The following is a 14,504-nucleotide window of genomic DNA, read 5'->3' on the forward strand; positions in this document are numbered from 1 at the left end:
AGTCAGAATAACACTTAATATTTGTACAAAAGTAGAAATTTGTATAGAAATTTTGCATATGACAGGCAAGGAAAAATTGGTCGGCATTCGTCACCTACTTAGATAAAAAGCAAATATACTGAGTTTCGGCACGATCGGTAATTTACACTTGCCTAAGTCCCCTTGTCAGTCCCCCTGTCGTGGGAGAATTACACATCTGACGGCGAAGTCGCGTCGGTATTTATTTACCAAATGGGTTTCACGCCTTATGATTTTTCGAAGTTGAGTTATACCGTACGACGCAGGATCGCGAAGTTTGCTCTTCGTTGTGTGCATGCTCCGTGCTCTGCCGCTGCCGGCCCCCGCCCACCGCCGTGCGACTAGGGATTAGGCAACCCGCCTGCGCGCCTGCGTGCGGGACAGTACAACTGCAGGACTTACGGCGGCGCTCGGGAATCGTGCCACACGCGAAGCAGACTTTGAAAGACATGTCTTGCAAGTTTTCAATTTCGCATGCCGACGTTGTCGTTACCCCCTTTGTGCTCTCTGTCTTGGTACATGCGTGACAGCGCCGAACGAACGAATAACTTTTATGAAATACTGTCTTGTGGACCCGGAGGAGCAGCTCCGGCCGGGTTCAAACATGAATCTGTATGACGCCGAGAGTGGAGTAACACCTGTGAAGCCGGACAAGCGCTGCTCCCCCGCCCCGCCGCGGCCGTGGGCCCTCCTGCCGGCCCGGACCAGCGAGGCCGGATGCTGGCCAGCCTGGACCAGATCCCTGTTGTATGACCGTGCTTCGCCGCTTTGCCGCTTCGGCCCTCGGAACACGTGTCCGTGTCGTTGTGGCGCAGCCCAGAGGCGCAGCGGGGACTCTGCCCCCCCCCCTCCCGCACCCCCCCTGGAGCCTCCGGGCTGGAGGACTGGAACCGCTGCGGCTGCGGGGCTTCCAGACCCACCATATCGGAGCCACTCCTGAAAAATGTAATTTTTCTTCACGATTTAAACTATCCAGAACATCATAACTTGTCTCGATAACCTATGTTGCTGTGGCGCTATGTGCGGTGCGCGGCCAGCGAGGCAGGCCTAGGCAGGCAGGCACTCCGTGCGGGGTTCGCCGTGCGGTAAGGACCAGACCAGTACCTTCCAGTGCGAATGTAAGTGGCTGGGCAGGGCTCTTGTCGTGACCATACCAGAGTGCTCGTCCAGTCCTCGGCCGGTCGAGCTACCTCCGCCGCATGGGTAGACATCCCGCTGCCCCAACCTCGTGAAGTGTAGTTCGTGTTACTCTCGGTAGACCATTATTTCGTAAAACACACATTTAAAAAAGAAAAATGTGTCTTTATTTCGTCTTGATTCTGTGTGTAGGGGACATTTTTTAAATATTTTTATGAATTCCGCACACATGCAGCATAAATTAACTCCTCATTACAACAAAGGGCATCGTATCCTGCATTCGATAGAGAAGAAGATGCATAATGAGGCGACAAGTTCTCGCCCGACCCCCGTCCTTTCTGCGAGCCCAAAAGTTGTTCGAATGAGAGTTGTCTGGTACTCGAGGGTTGTTTTAAACGCGCGAGCGTGATGCGAGGCTCTCCTCGCGTGGCGCTTGGTGCTGTCGCCGCTGTCGCCGCTGTCGCCCCGAGCTATGCAGGTGGGACCCAGACTCCGCGGCGCCGCGGTAAGAGACCGGCGGGGCCAGCGGGGCCAAGAAGCTCGCGGCCCCGAGCCGAGCAGCCGGGGCCGGGTCTCTGGCGGACTTGACCGGCGCCGAGCCGAGCCGGGTGATGCATTCCGCGCGACCCGCGGCCCGCGGCCGTGGACGCGACCGACGCGACGAAGACGACACGCCGGGTGTCGTGCGGGTCTCAAAGAGAGGGGGCTTAGAACAGTTTAGAAATGCCAGTGCGGCTGATAAAGCCCGCTCACTTTTCTGTAGTTACATACTGTACCGCATGCAAGGCGTGTGGGTGGGTTGCCTATCCGGTCGGGGCCATAAGGAGCCGTGGGCGCCCGCACCCGTGCATGCGTTACAGTATAAGTATTAAAGTGCGCGGCGTGAATCAGCCCCCTGGTAGGCAAAACCCGACGCCCGCACGGCCTTGCATGTGGTACAGTATCACTAGAAAAAGTGCGCGGGGTTAAAATCAGCCCCCTGTGGTACAACGCCCTGCGGCACTTGCTGAAACCACTGAAACGAACGCCAGGAAACTGACTGGTGGCCAGCAGCAGCCAGCGTGTGCGAACTCGGCGAAAACTGGCCGGTGGCATCGACGAGACGAACCCTCTGCCGTCAATACAAGTTTGGCCTGGCGATAGAGGAGTGATCATGAGTTATAGCCCACAGTCTACGTACACAACGTCCAGCCCGACACTTTAACTTTGCCATAAAGTGGCGAAATGGTAGGTATAGTCAGGCGGAGGTGAGTTGTTTGTTCACTGCACGCGGGGCTTCGCCTCCAGTGTGCAGAACAAAAGAATTGTAAAATTTCTCTCCTCTCAAGTAAGTTTGAAAAGTGTTCGTCAGTACTGCGCTCCACACTCCATAGTGTAGGAAAACCTTTTATGTTTTATTTCTCCGTTTTATTTGTTTGTGCGCTCGAGCGGAGAATCATTTAGCCCACACCTATGTCTGCGGGCCAGCACAGATTTTATTACACAAGAAAGGAATACATTTTTGTAAAAAGGCAAGTTTCTGTCCACCGGATGCACACATTAAGAGGAGATTGCTGCCAGGAAGGACCCGGGGGACTTTACACGGCTTCGCATCATACTTTTAATAATAAATCGTTACTCACTATGCCAAGGCCAGTCCAGTCCGGTCCTTGGGAGGAAGCAAGTCAATCCATTTGTCGATTGGTTTCCAAACTTCATGTCACCGAACCAATACAGCTGATTTGCTGTTGTACTTCATACTTCATTGACTGGCGCACCTCATAGGTAGGCAACCCTTTCTACGCTTGCCGCCCGATTCAAGAGAACAGTTCTTGACACTCAAATTTATCTGCATAGGACTGAGTTTGACGGAACCAAGGGTATTTTGTTCCTGGTTTACACCTGTTCATTCCAACCCTCCCCCATCATAGTGTAAATCCCACCAACCATGCAGCTGAGCTTTCATCCTTTCTGCACCAGTCCAGCTCGAGTGGAGTAGGGTAGTAGTAGATTGTCTGCCAGGCGCACTGGTCAAAGTAAGGGAATTACAGCTCTGCCTTTGACAGGAGAGTGAAAGAGGAGTCTAGTCTGCCAGACCAATCTCAATAATTTCTAGCAATTTAAATATCTAATGGTTCTCTTCTGGTTTGTGAAATGTTAATATTGCAATTCCTACATTAAACTTGTTGTTTGGTTTTACTGCAGTAAAGAATGGAAAGTATTTCCTTTGTGAATTTTTTAATAATTTGAAAACACTGCTACTTTATTTACATTAGCTTTTGGGGGGAGCGAAAACGGTCATACTATTGGAATTTCATATTACCAGAGATAACTTGATTATCTTTAACAATTTACATAGAGTGAGACATGTGACTTATTATACAGTTCATTCATAACAATAATGATAACAAGAAAACAATTGTTGTCACAATACATTGACTAAAATATATTTTCTCATGCAAAGAAGATGTGAGCAATTGTGATCTACATTAGTACAGTATCTCTCCCTTACTTAGCAAATGAAAAAAATGTATCTTCCAACAAATTTCACTCCCAAATTGAACAATTGGTCTACACGATTTTTAGCAAAAAGAGGCATATACCTGGAAGAATAAAATTAAAGGTAGCAAAGAATCTTCAGAACCAGAAGCGCTGAAGAAAATTAACTACTGGGAATTGCAGCATAGTTATTGTAAATGTAGAAAGGTACTCTCAGAAAAGTATCAGCATAACGCCTACAAAATTTGGCATGGTATTATAGACACAAGGAAATTTTAAAATAATACGTGACCAAACTAATGGCACAGCAAAACTGATATGATTTAACACCACAGCTGAAAAACATTCACTAATCTTAGGTGTATTTGGTGCTGGTTGGCCATACAAAATCATGTGTCTGGTGAGTCAATCAGTACCTAAAACTAAAAAATCTTCAGAAAAATTTAGTGAACAAATGTAAAAGTATCTGATCCAAACACAAATTTAGTACCTTAGACCATAGTACCCCGTATTTTGTACATACATATATATTGAAATTTGGGATAGGATCAGTGTTTGAAGACTACTGCTATCATATTCAACTAATTTCAACACTTTGTTTGGTAGCTTCCCGGGCACCATTAAAATCACTTTTAAAAACTGTTCATCTTGCAATATTATGAAGTATTCTACAATGTAGCACGGTGACTTACAGGGTAACTTATGAAGTAACTTGTTGGCAAACAAGAAATGACTGGCAATGGTTCAATATGTTTTACATAATGACTAAAATATTATTTTTAAAAAATTGGTCTAATAAACGAGGAAATGGAAAAATACCACAAATGATCAATCTAAATTTGAATAGGGATTATTGTACTCTAGGCCACAATGTCATTCTTGTCCATGGCAGTGAGGTAATGTACAATTCCTTTATGTTAGAAGCAAGATAATTATCACATTTTCAGATGTACATAGCCGATTTTGCAATAAGAACCCTTAATATAAATAAGAGGCTGAACATGTTGGGAATGGCACGGGGCGACATGAGGTAGACAGCTCCTTTGTCAGGTAATTACAATAGCAGATCACACCAATATTCAGGGAAATCCTAACTAGAAAAGATACAACTCCTGGCCAGGTATATACCTCTTTTTTTCATGAGTTAAATAAGCACGCACATTTTAAAGACTGCTTTGCATGCTGATCCTTTTTTCTATCATGCAGTCACTCTTAAATTACCTCACAATAAATTCATTTCATTTTTACAGGTTACAACAGTCAAGTATGCAAAATGATCACATACAGAACAATATAGTACACACTTTCACAGTCACACATAAGCAGAATTCTTACAGCCACAAGCACCCACACAGATACTCTATATGTAACATCTTCTGGAAACGTTTCCAATAAAAATCCACAAATATTCACAATAAGATACAAAATAATAAAGCACCATATCACCATATACAAAAAGCCTTCAATCTTCCCTTATTATAATGGACCAGTAAGGGCTATATAATCTTGACATCAAAGTTTTCTCAAAAATTTCTGTTAAATCAACTTCCCCAACAACCATACCATTAGGGTCTGGACCTCTAAGCTAAAACAAAAATTGGAGAAACACAACAGCAGTACCTAACATGATTGTTTTACCACAGATTCAAAGAAGTGCTTAAAATATTAACTAAACAATTAGATTTAACGATTAATAAGGCACTTTATTTGATCTGGTTTTTGATGTGCTGCAAAAACTCATAGTAGGACAATGATGACTCAGTGCGATCTTCAATAAGACGGTCGAAGAACTTTGCACGGAACTTGCTATCTTCCCTGTAAGAAGAGTTTAAGTATTAGAAAAAAAACTTTTAAGTAAAAGACCATGTAAATCAAGAATAGACACTGTAAATATTAACCTGATTATGTGAAGTGTTGCAAAATATGGTTTCTCAGATTGAAGGTAAGTAAGGAAGTTTCTTAACTTTCTTGAATCTTCACAGTCAATCTCTGGTAGCTCAAACTGAAATATGAAATATGACTTAGTTTCTATAATCCAGGAAGACAACAATAGCTATTTTGGAGAGAGAAATAGAACATTACCATATCTTCTGGGATGGCACTAAAAGAAGAAACTCCAAGCACATTTTCACAGAATATTGGAGAAATAGCTCGGCCAACTAGAAGTAGCATCTGGTCTCCAGCATCCAAAAGAAAAGCACCTTGAGAATTCACTTTCTCTGCAGATAAATGAAGTCTTGGCGGTATGGTAACTGGCATATCATCAACCAGTACCTCTTCATGCTAGGTAAAAATAAAAATTCACAGTTTAATACAATTAGTCCAGAAATCTATTCAATTGGATAGATAAATCATGTACAGAGCTTCGAATATACCTTTGGAGTATTGTTAGTTGGTAGCTGATCCAAACAGTGTACTGGATAGAGGTCTGGATATATGAATTGTATAAGATTTGTAAGGGGTAATGTCTTCATTTGACACATAGCAAAGAATCGGTCATCAAGTCTTGTAGTTGTACCAGATCGAAAGGCAACCTACAGAAGAGATTGATTGGGTCATTTACATATAGTTGTGCAAAAATATGTTAGCCGAGCCCAAAATAAAGAGTACTTACATTTTTTAGTAAAGCGAGAATATAGAGAGGTAATAACCTCAAACTTGTTGGAGCAAGAAGGCCAGCTCCCATTACAGATGATTGAGTTACTTTGTAGGCAGAAAGTGCATCAATTACCACATTTATAAATGCATCCCTAGCATCAGATAATGAAGATTGCTGAGATCTATCAACAGCTGTCAATCAAAATCACATTGTTAAGATGGTAATAACAATAGATACAGTATTAAATCATACGAGCAAAAAAATCTAATCAACACATACCCATTTTAGCCAATAGTCCAATAATGCATTGTTGATCTGCACTGTGCAAAATATCAGGCAAATTTGCGGCAATTGGTAAGCACAAAGTGTGAACACGAATTCTTCTCTCTCCTGTGATTTTAAAAAGTGAGAGAGTTAATTGAAGAAAGGAACAATGTAAAAACTATGACCATCCAACTATTAGGTACAAACCTTTGCCTGATGTATAGAGTAAAGCAGCTTGGAAGCAAACATTCTGCATATCGGACAAATTTTCTTCAATTGAAACTTGCATTCCAAAGCCTGCATCTGGATTGATGTTGGGTAAGGACAACAAGTCAGTAGACCGAACATAAAAGTTGCCATGGAATGTGTGAATAGACAATCCTCTGCAGAAAAAAAGGACAAGTATTCAAAAATTATTTTAAATGATTAATAATAAATTTCAAGCTTTAAAAAAAAAAAAAAAAAAAAATACTCTTCAAAGTGGAAATTAGTGAAAGGTCTTTTACCTGCTACATCTGATCCTCATCACAGCTTCAAATCCAATCTTTCGCTCTAGGTATCTACGGAAAGCAGATTCAAAACTGTCTGACAACTGGATATTACTTGATTGGAAGAGGGGGAAATGATAGATGCATCCACCTGAAAATCTGGCGAATCCAGCTGCAAAAGCGAATAAAAGATTGTGGTGAATAGATAAATACAAATGCAGAAAGTGCAAGATGCTTGAGGAGCAAAGAATTGTAACGCAAGAATTAAGACTCCAAAAGACTTACATAGAGTGGCAAGATCAGAATATTGTTGGTTCAATAGGAACATATCAACAGCAGTTTGCTGTCCTGAGAATTCAAGGGCAAGCTGTTTGTAAAAGTCCGTTGCAGGATTTAAATGAGGAACATCTTTTGACGCTCTATTTGCTGGATCTTCTCTTGCCTTAAGAGCCCCTGGACCCTTATTGGGTAAACAGCATTGGAACACTGTAACACGTCCTCCTGTTGGACTCTGAAATAGGTAACCAGAATTAGAATACTGCCAATGCTTGCCAATTAATTTAAGCAATGTTAAGTGAATTTCATCTAATTGATTGATTCATTGAATTTTGTACAGTACCATCAACTTAAATGCTGCTTGTAAAGCTGCTCCAAGAGCACTTCCTGTATCATATGTTTCAGAAAATTTTGTTGGTAACATAAGTAATAGGTTTTGAATTAGTTCTTTACGTTCTCCACGGTTGGCTAAAAGATTTTCTGGACATGGTAGAAACACATCTGTAATATTAAATTACAAAAATTATTGCAAATTTAAAACAATACTGGTGGTTTGGAAAATGAAACATGTTACATGACATGATTAAGTGGCTCTCCTATTGGGCTAATCACTACTTATTATGGCCCATCACTCGTCATTGTTCAGAGGGTTGGGATGATTGCAGTAGAAACCCAAACAGGAAATTAATCTAATTGAAGGGCCACCATAAAGGTTACATGCAACAACCTTTTTCATAACAGTTTGGTCATATTAGAAGTACATAGTTTTTACCATCAATATCCATGACCACCATTTGCTGTGGTGCACTCAAGCCTTCAGCTAAACTGTAGAAATGAATTGAAGAATCATATGTAATGAATCCAACTGATGTGCGTCCATCACCGGGAAGACGGTCCAGTTCTGATAAAAGGGTTTCACATACAAGCTGCAGATATCCGCTTTCCACAGCAAGACGAGAGACATCCAGCAGAAAAAGATACACAGCTGGCTGTGGTGGCCGAAGCTGAAAAATATCATTTGAAAAGGAATTTAAAGGGTATGTTTTTTTAGTAATTAGAAGATATAATAAACAAGAACATCCACACTCACCATGTATTCAGCAGGTGCTATAAATTCAATAGTGGCCGATTTCACTTCAGGTCTTCTCATGGGCTCGCCATATGTTTTAGTTGCTGGATCAAAGTTGAATTCATCTGGCACTGTGACAGGCAAAGAAGCACTATTAGAGAACTACTTCACATAGCTCCTGTCCAAAATAAATATATGACCATCAATCTTACATTCATTAACTCTAAAACAAAGATTGCATTTCCAATGCTTCTCATCCATAAAATAGACAAAAGGATTGATATATGTGCGACACACACGACAACGAACTATCGGTGTGCACTGTATCACTGGCAGGTTCTGGGAACAAGAAAAATATAATCAGAACAATTAAAATTTACACAAACCTATTAATGTTCAGAAAGTAATAATTAGATAATAAATAATGTTTAGTTGAACTCACAGCAAGATCTCTAAATGGGTGAATAAGCACACCCAATGGTAATCTAGATTTCTTGAGAAGAGAATCAGTTTCTGGAATCCTCGTAAGTGTACTGCGAAAGATATCAGGGCTACAATTTATACTGTGCTGGAAATCACCAGCAAGTCTAATCTTTGGCTCCTCAACTTTCTCAGGGGGTAGGATGTTTCGACTTTGAAGTAAATCAAAATGTTCCTGACCCTAGAGGCAAAAAATTACATTAGATGGATATTGGAAAGAATGTTTATAATTTATAGACTGTAAAGATGCATGACTCTCACATACCCAAAGTTTATTGAAGCCCGCTTGCGTCACACTCAAATTTGACATAGGAGTTGAGAGACTCTCTGGACCAGCCTGCTGTGGCTGTGAAAAGCAGAGTTTGATTAGTTAGAATTACGTTTATAATTTAATTTTAGTTCAATATAATAAAAGTATTACTATATTTGGACTCACATGCTGCGGATATCTCCTCAGGCCCATATCAGTAACTCCTGGTCCTGAAGGCTGGCTAGCCTGATTGGGCATGTAACCCCTTGGAAAAGAAGGTCCAGATAGAGACTGGCTAAGTTGAGGGTTTGCTACTCCAATTGGCTGTTGACTTGAGTAAGGCTGAGAGGCAGAGGTAGACATTTGTTGTGGTGGATATGCTGGTCGTTGAGGGCCAGCATGGCCAACAGGGGATGGAGAAGACCACTGAGAAGTGGGCTGAGATTGAAATTGTTGTCCAGGATATACAGGTTGTCCTTGAGGAGAGAGCATTTGCTGACCGGAAGGTGGAGGAAACTGTGTTCCGGGGCCTGGAGGGACTGCTCTTGGAGCATACTGCATCTGTTGACCTGGACCAGGAGGTAACTGATGTCCTTGACCTGGCCGCATTTGTTGTCCAGGACCAGGTGGACCTGGTGGTAATTGCTGTCCAGGACCAGGTGGACCTGGTGGTAATTGCTGTCCAGGGCCAGGTGGACCTGGTGGTAATTGCTGTCCAGGACCAGGTGGACCTGGTGGTAATTGCTGTCCTAAAGCAGGACCTACAGGCATTTGTTGGATGGGACCCGAAGGGTATTGCTGTCCCAGTCCATGAGCAGTTTGCTGCCCAGTACCAAAAGGGGGTTGCTGTCCAGGACCCGAAGGAAATGTCATCTGCCCTGGACCAGGTGGCATCTGTCTGACTGGTTGCATTTGACTCGAGGATACGTGCTGTACAGGTTGGATCTGTGCTTGACTTGTTGGCAGCTGCGGCCTTGAATTGGAAGGCATTTGTGTGGATGCTAATTGAGCTGGCACAGATTGAGTTGGTGGTGCCATTCTGGGAGTTGCCTGTACAGGAAAAGCTTGACCCAAAGGCCGCCCTTGGCCTTGTAAAGGATTTTGCTGCTGCCCAACTGATAAATTTGAAGGAGCTTGAGAATATTGAACAGGTCCACGTGAGCTCTGGGATAAAATATTTGATAATGGTACTGATCCAATAGGACCTCCTTGAGCTTGAGGTGGCTGAGATTGAGAAGCCGCAGTAGAAGTAAACAGATGGTTTCCAGTAGGGGGATGTGATGTGGTTTGTGGAGCAAAACTTTCAACAGCTTCAACTGCTTGAGAAGGTGGTTGTCCAAATATTGGAGATGGTGCATTACCGACTGACGTAGGTAGTCTCGGCAGAGGGGCAGTCGAAGAGTTTGGAATAGTTTGTTGAGCCCTTGCTGGAACTTGACCGACTGGAGGCATTCTCTGGCCTACATGTGGTGAAAAGTTTGTTGTAGAACCCGAAACTGGGGGTAAAGCATGATTTACAATAGATCCTGCAGGATTAGCCAGCGGTGATGGTTGGAGTGGTTGTTGATATCGAATTTGGTTGCCTGTCTGATTGTCAGCTGGCACTTGGGTATTATGATTTTGAGCATTCGATGGAGACCAAGCATTGGGATGAACTACACCAATTCTTGAGGGAGCTGGTGATGAGTCTCGGGATGAATGTGAGGAAAGACTACCTGAAATAATAAAAAAATACAAATACAATTGTAGAAGAAATATAAGAGGTATTGCCAAGCCAAAAATTGTTCAGACATCCTTATTCTTGAACATAGTAGGTCAGAAAAAAGAATTAGATAAATGTATCTTACCTGGATGACTATGTTGAGAGGAGCTCCTTGTGCCATTTGTAGTAGTAATATGTGCAGGTGCTGGAAAAATTAAAAAATAAATAAATTACATAGTCCAGACAAAATGAGGAAAGAAGTGAGGTTTTATAGCCCAACAAACAGCAGTGGTATTTAACTTACTTTGACTAGTAACATTGGTTTTAAAATCTACTTCTTGGCCCCATTGAGGTGGTACACCATTCGGTAAAGCTCCAGGCATTTTATTTACAGGAAATTGCTCACCTGTGCAGAACATGACGAAAAAATCATAAAAGGTTCAAAACAGTGCAAGATTTATAATGTGTATGATAGCATTGATTCAAGGAGCCTGAATATATGGTCAAAAACCTTACCGCCATGCAAAAACTGTGGCGTGGAGCCATTAAACTCAGCCATCAGAAATGTGTTTGTTATAGCCTGCAAAAGTGAAAGCACTAATGAAATGATTGAAATTTGTAAGGTTCCCTCATTCAATTTTATAAGACCAATAAAATACTAATTAATTATAATTGCTTCAACTAACAGGCAATACTACTAGAGCCTTAATGGGAGGGGAATAAGTGCAAATAGGTCAACAACAAATTGAACTTTGCACTTCAATCTGAAGGATACAGTCTCTACAGCACATAACATGAACCAAGTTGAACATAAATATGCTAGGCACATGCAGAGAGATTTCTACATTGACTGGGGTAAGAGAATCAAAAATATGTATTGGAATGAATTAATGAGGATGTTGCATCAATTATATAATACAATAAGGCCAGAACAAAAAATATTAACAACAATATAGAATTGTAGTGTTAAGGTGAAAGTTTTTCCCCAAATAATGGGATAAATTACTTCTGTGGCCCTTTAATGCAATAATTTTGACATGAAACATACGTAAGATTTAAGGTTAGGAACCACCTTGGTGAAATTTTGACACTTAATAGGCTGTCAGGGAGCCCATTTAAAAAGAGATGGGCGGCTTCAGACATGACAAACGTAATAAATAAACGACAAACACGGCACGAATAATGTCAAAATCACGTTGATTTCCCCATCACTCTTAAGAAATTAAGATTTCTGAAACTAGGTAAAGGGGAGCAGCAGTCTCTCAGAAATCTATACTCAGCCGGTAACCTAAAATGACCATTTACGACATCATGGCACAGTTCTCACGGCAGAGACGAGGCGGCAATATGAATATTTTCTAACCCGATCATTTCTTTTAATTTGGGCAGGAATAAAAATAAACGAAGGTACGAAGTAAATACCTACTCACGTCATCCTCAACACACAGACACACAGACGAGCCACATTCGGAATTCTCCCTTCAATTGTTTTGTTTTTGACATTACGTGGCATGGCGGCGAGCAGAACGTTACCAGTAAACGGGAGGGCGCTGATCGGAGCACGCGGGCGTCATTCGAAATCCGAAAGATTGAAAGGAGACGGGGATGCCCCTCGAATGGTCCGAAGAAAAGTCAATGGAATGGTTGAATCGCTCATTCATTCGATATAGTTCGGGAGCTCCTAATTGTTACGTAAATTATTCTCTTTAAAACATTCCATAGAAGTAAAGGATAATCGTGCAAAGCAAAGCAGGACCAAACCAACCACGACGGTGATGAAGGGAGGAAACATGAGAGAGGGAGCCCCCCAGGAGTGGCCATCCTTTCGTTGATAGTGTTATGCAGGAGTAAGAAAAACTAATTCTTTGAGGAAATATTCAGGAAGAATCAACCATACATTGTTAATAAAAACACGTTTAATTGTATTTCCATTTTCACAGCAAACTTAACATAACAGTACAAGACTACAACATTTATATATGCATCTCTATAGATTAACCAAAATTATTGTTCTTGCTACAACATATAGATATGTCAAACAAACAAGTAACAGTACCCTGTACATCATCACTACGAAACACATTTTTTTAACAAACACGTATAACGGGCACACAGACGCTATACTCGTGTGCGATTATATCGTCCTCTTTTGCCTTCCCCCGTGTTCAGGGTTAAATTAAGTCCACATGTACGGCAGGCAGTCTTGTGTCGCTTCAATAACAAAGACAAAAGTCATCTGCAGTGTGCGCGGGGAGGTCGCACGAGCCACTTAAGCAGAGAGCACCTCGGTCTGGACCTCCTCGACCGCGGCCGGCCCCACAGAAGCTGGGTCTGTTTCGGCCACCTCACCCGCGGGTCCACCCTCAGCCGGCGGGGGTGGCGGTGCAGCCCCCGCAGCAGGGTCCTCGCCGGCAGGAGGCTGCATCATCTGCTGCAGGCGCTCCTCGCGGCGTCGCTTGTGAGCCTCCAGTGCGCGGTGCAGCTCGTCCTGCTGGTTGCGGAGCTGAGCCTCAACCTGTAATAACAGCACACACAAGATAGTGCTCAGCAACTTACGAGGCTCAGGTATAGTATAGCGTTAATTCGCAGCTGCGAAATCTTAAGAGTACTTTCGTTGAGGTACTGAATGTAAAATTTCCCAAGGTAAACGGCAACAGTTCAGAATTCACCTGTTTCTAATGTTATTGCAGAGTACGGTACCTGTGCCATATCGATGACGGTGGAGTGCGGCTTTGAGGTGGCGGGCTGCTTCTCCTGGTTGGCGCTGTTCTGCCTCGTTGGGCGGTTGCTGCCGGCATGGCGGCGCGCCTTGCAGTCGGCGCAGTCTGCGCAGGACGTGCACGCGGCGCACGACACGCTGGGCACGGAGGTGTAGGCGGCGCCGGGCCCTCCGGGGCTGGGCGCCCTGGCCTGCGCGCCGCCCGTGCAGTCCTCGGCCGTGGACCTGCACGCCCGCAGCTTGCGGTGCCCGGCGCCCCGGCCGTTGCGGAACGTGGTCGAGCCGCCCGAGTCGGCGCGCGCCCTCGTGCACGGCCCCACGCTCTCGTCGGCGTAGCGGACCAAGCGCGGGCTGGGGCAGGGGCACGCGCCAGGGCACGCACCCGGGCACGCGCCGGGACAGGCGCCGGGGCAGCCTCCCGGACAGGCGGCCTCGCCCAGCCTGCAGCAGGGGCAAGGATCGAAATCTGCAACTCATCTCCTGAGAGATTTGCCCGTCCCTCGCTCCGCCGGGGGCTTACCTGGACGTGGCGGGGCTGGCCGCCCTTCGGACGGCGGAGCGCGGCGAGGGCACGGCCGTCGGTGAGCGTGGCGGTGAGCGCGGCGGCGAGCGGGTGTGAACGTCCACCGAGGCGTGCTTGGCCATCCGGCCAGCCAGGGCAGTGCGGGAACCGCCTCTGGGCGAGCCACCTCGAGGGGACCCGCGCGGCGACCCGGCTGGGGAGATCATCGGCGAGGTGTCCAGCCCCACGGCGCCATCCTCGAGGCTGCGCGCCGCGCCCGCCTCGCGCTGCCAAGACGTGCCGGTGCCTGTCAAAGGAGACTTGTGAGAGAACCAGTCGAGGCGGAGCGCCTGGCGACACCGGGGTAGGCAACACCGCCTGCCAGTCTGCGCAGCGGGACAGTGCAGCTCGCAGGCGCTCCCCAGAGCCGCGGAATACAGTACCTGCAGCCGCAGAGCACGTCTCCGTGGTCTCGGTGAACCAGCGCGCCCACTGGCCGTCGGCTTGTTCCCCCGCAAAACG

General features: G+C 44.6%; 2 protein-coding genes across 9 annotated transcripts; both read right to left on the bottom strand.

Moving 5' to 3' along the window:
* Window positions 1–3,355: 3,355 nt before the first annotated feature.
* On the bottom strand, window positions 3,356–12,245 carry LOC113212300 (protein transport protein Sec24A). 8 transcript variants are annotated; one of them, XM_052269711.1, is made up of 21 exons: window positions 12,125–12,185; window positions 11,278–11,341; window positions 11,066–11,167; window positions 10,907–10,966; window positions 9,821–10,774; window positions 9,246–9,724; window positions 9,075–9,155; window positions 8,772–8,990; window positions 8,542–8,668; window positions 8,351–8,460; window positions 8,033–8,264; window positions 7,604–7,761; window positions 7,270–7,495; window positions 7,003–7,156; window positions 6,704–6,879; window positions 6,512–6,622; window positions 6,248–6,423; window positions 6,009–6,167; window positions 5,716–5,916; window positions 5,532–5,635; window positions 3,356–5,448 (listed from the first exon to the last, which is right to left on the bottom strand). In XM_052269711.1, the coding sequence occupies exons 2-21, from the start codon at window positions 11,318–11,320 to the stop codon at window positions 5,337–5,339; spliced, it is 3,984 nt and encodes a 1,327-aa protein (XP_052125671.1). In that variant the 5' UTR covers window positions 11,321–11,341; window positions 12,125–12,185; the 3' UTR covers window positions 3,356–5,336. The 8 variants fall into 8 exon arrangements, with proteins under 8 accessions (XP_052125671.1, XP_052125670.1, XP_052125667.1 ...); XM_052269710.1 differs by having other exon boundaries at window positions 9,246–9,757; XM_052269707.1 differs by having other exon boundaries at window positions 9,246–9,790.
* Window positions 12,246–12,659: 414 nt separating this feature from the next.
* Window positions 12,660–14,498, bottom strand: LOC127749849 (uncharacterized). Its single transcript, XM_052269722.1, has 4 exons — window positions 14,426–14,498; window positions 14,001–14,289; window positions 13,462–13,921; window positions 12,660–13,276 (listed from the first exon to the last, which is right to left on the bottom strand). Exons 2-4 carry the CDS (start codon window positions 14,207–14,209, stop codon window positions 13,031–13,033), a joined length of 915 nt encoding a protein of 304 aa, XP_052125682.1. The 5' UTR covers window positions 14,210–14,289; window positions 14,426–14,498; the 3' UTR covers window positions 12,660–13,030.
* Window positions 14,499–14,504: the final 6 nt, after the last annotated feature.

The sequence above is a fragment of the Frankliniella occidentalis genome, unplaced genomic scaffold (genome assembly GCF_000697945.3).
Source record: "Frankliniella occidentalis isolate FOCC.00 unplaced genomic scaffold, Focc_3.1 Scaffold100, whole genome shotgun sequence".
Lineage (NCBI taxonomy): Eukaryota > Metazoa > Arthropoda > Insecta > Thysanoptera > Thripidae > Frankliniella > Frankliniella occidentalis.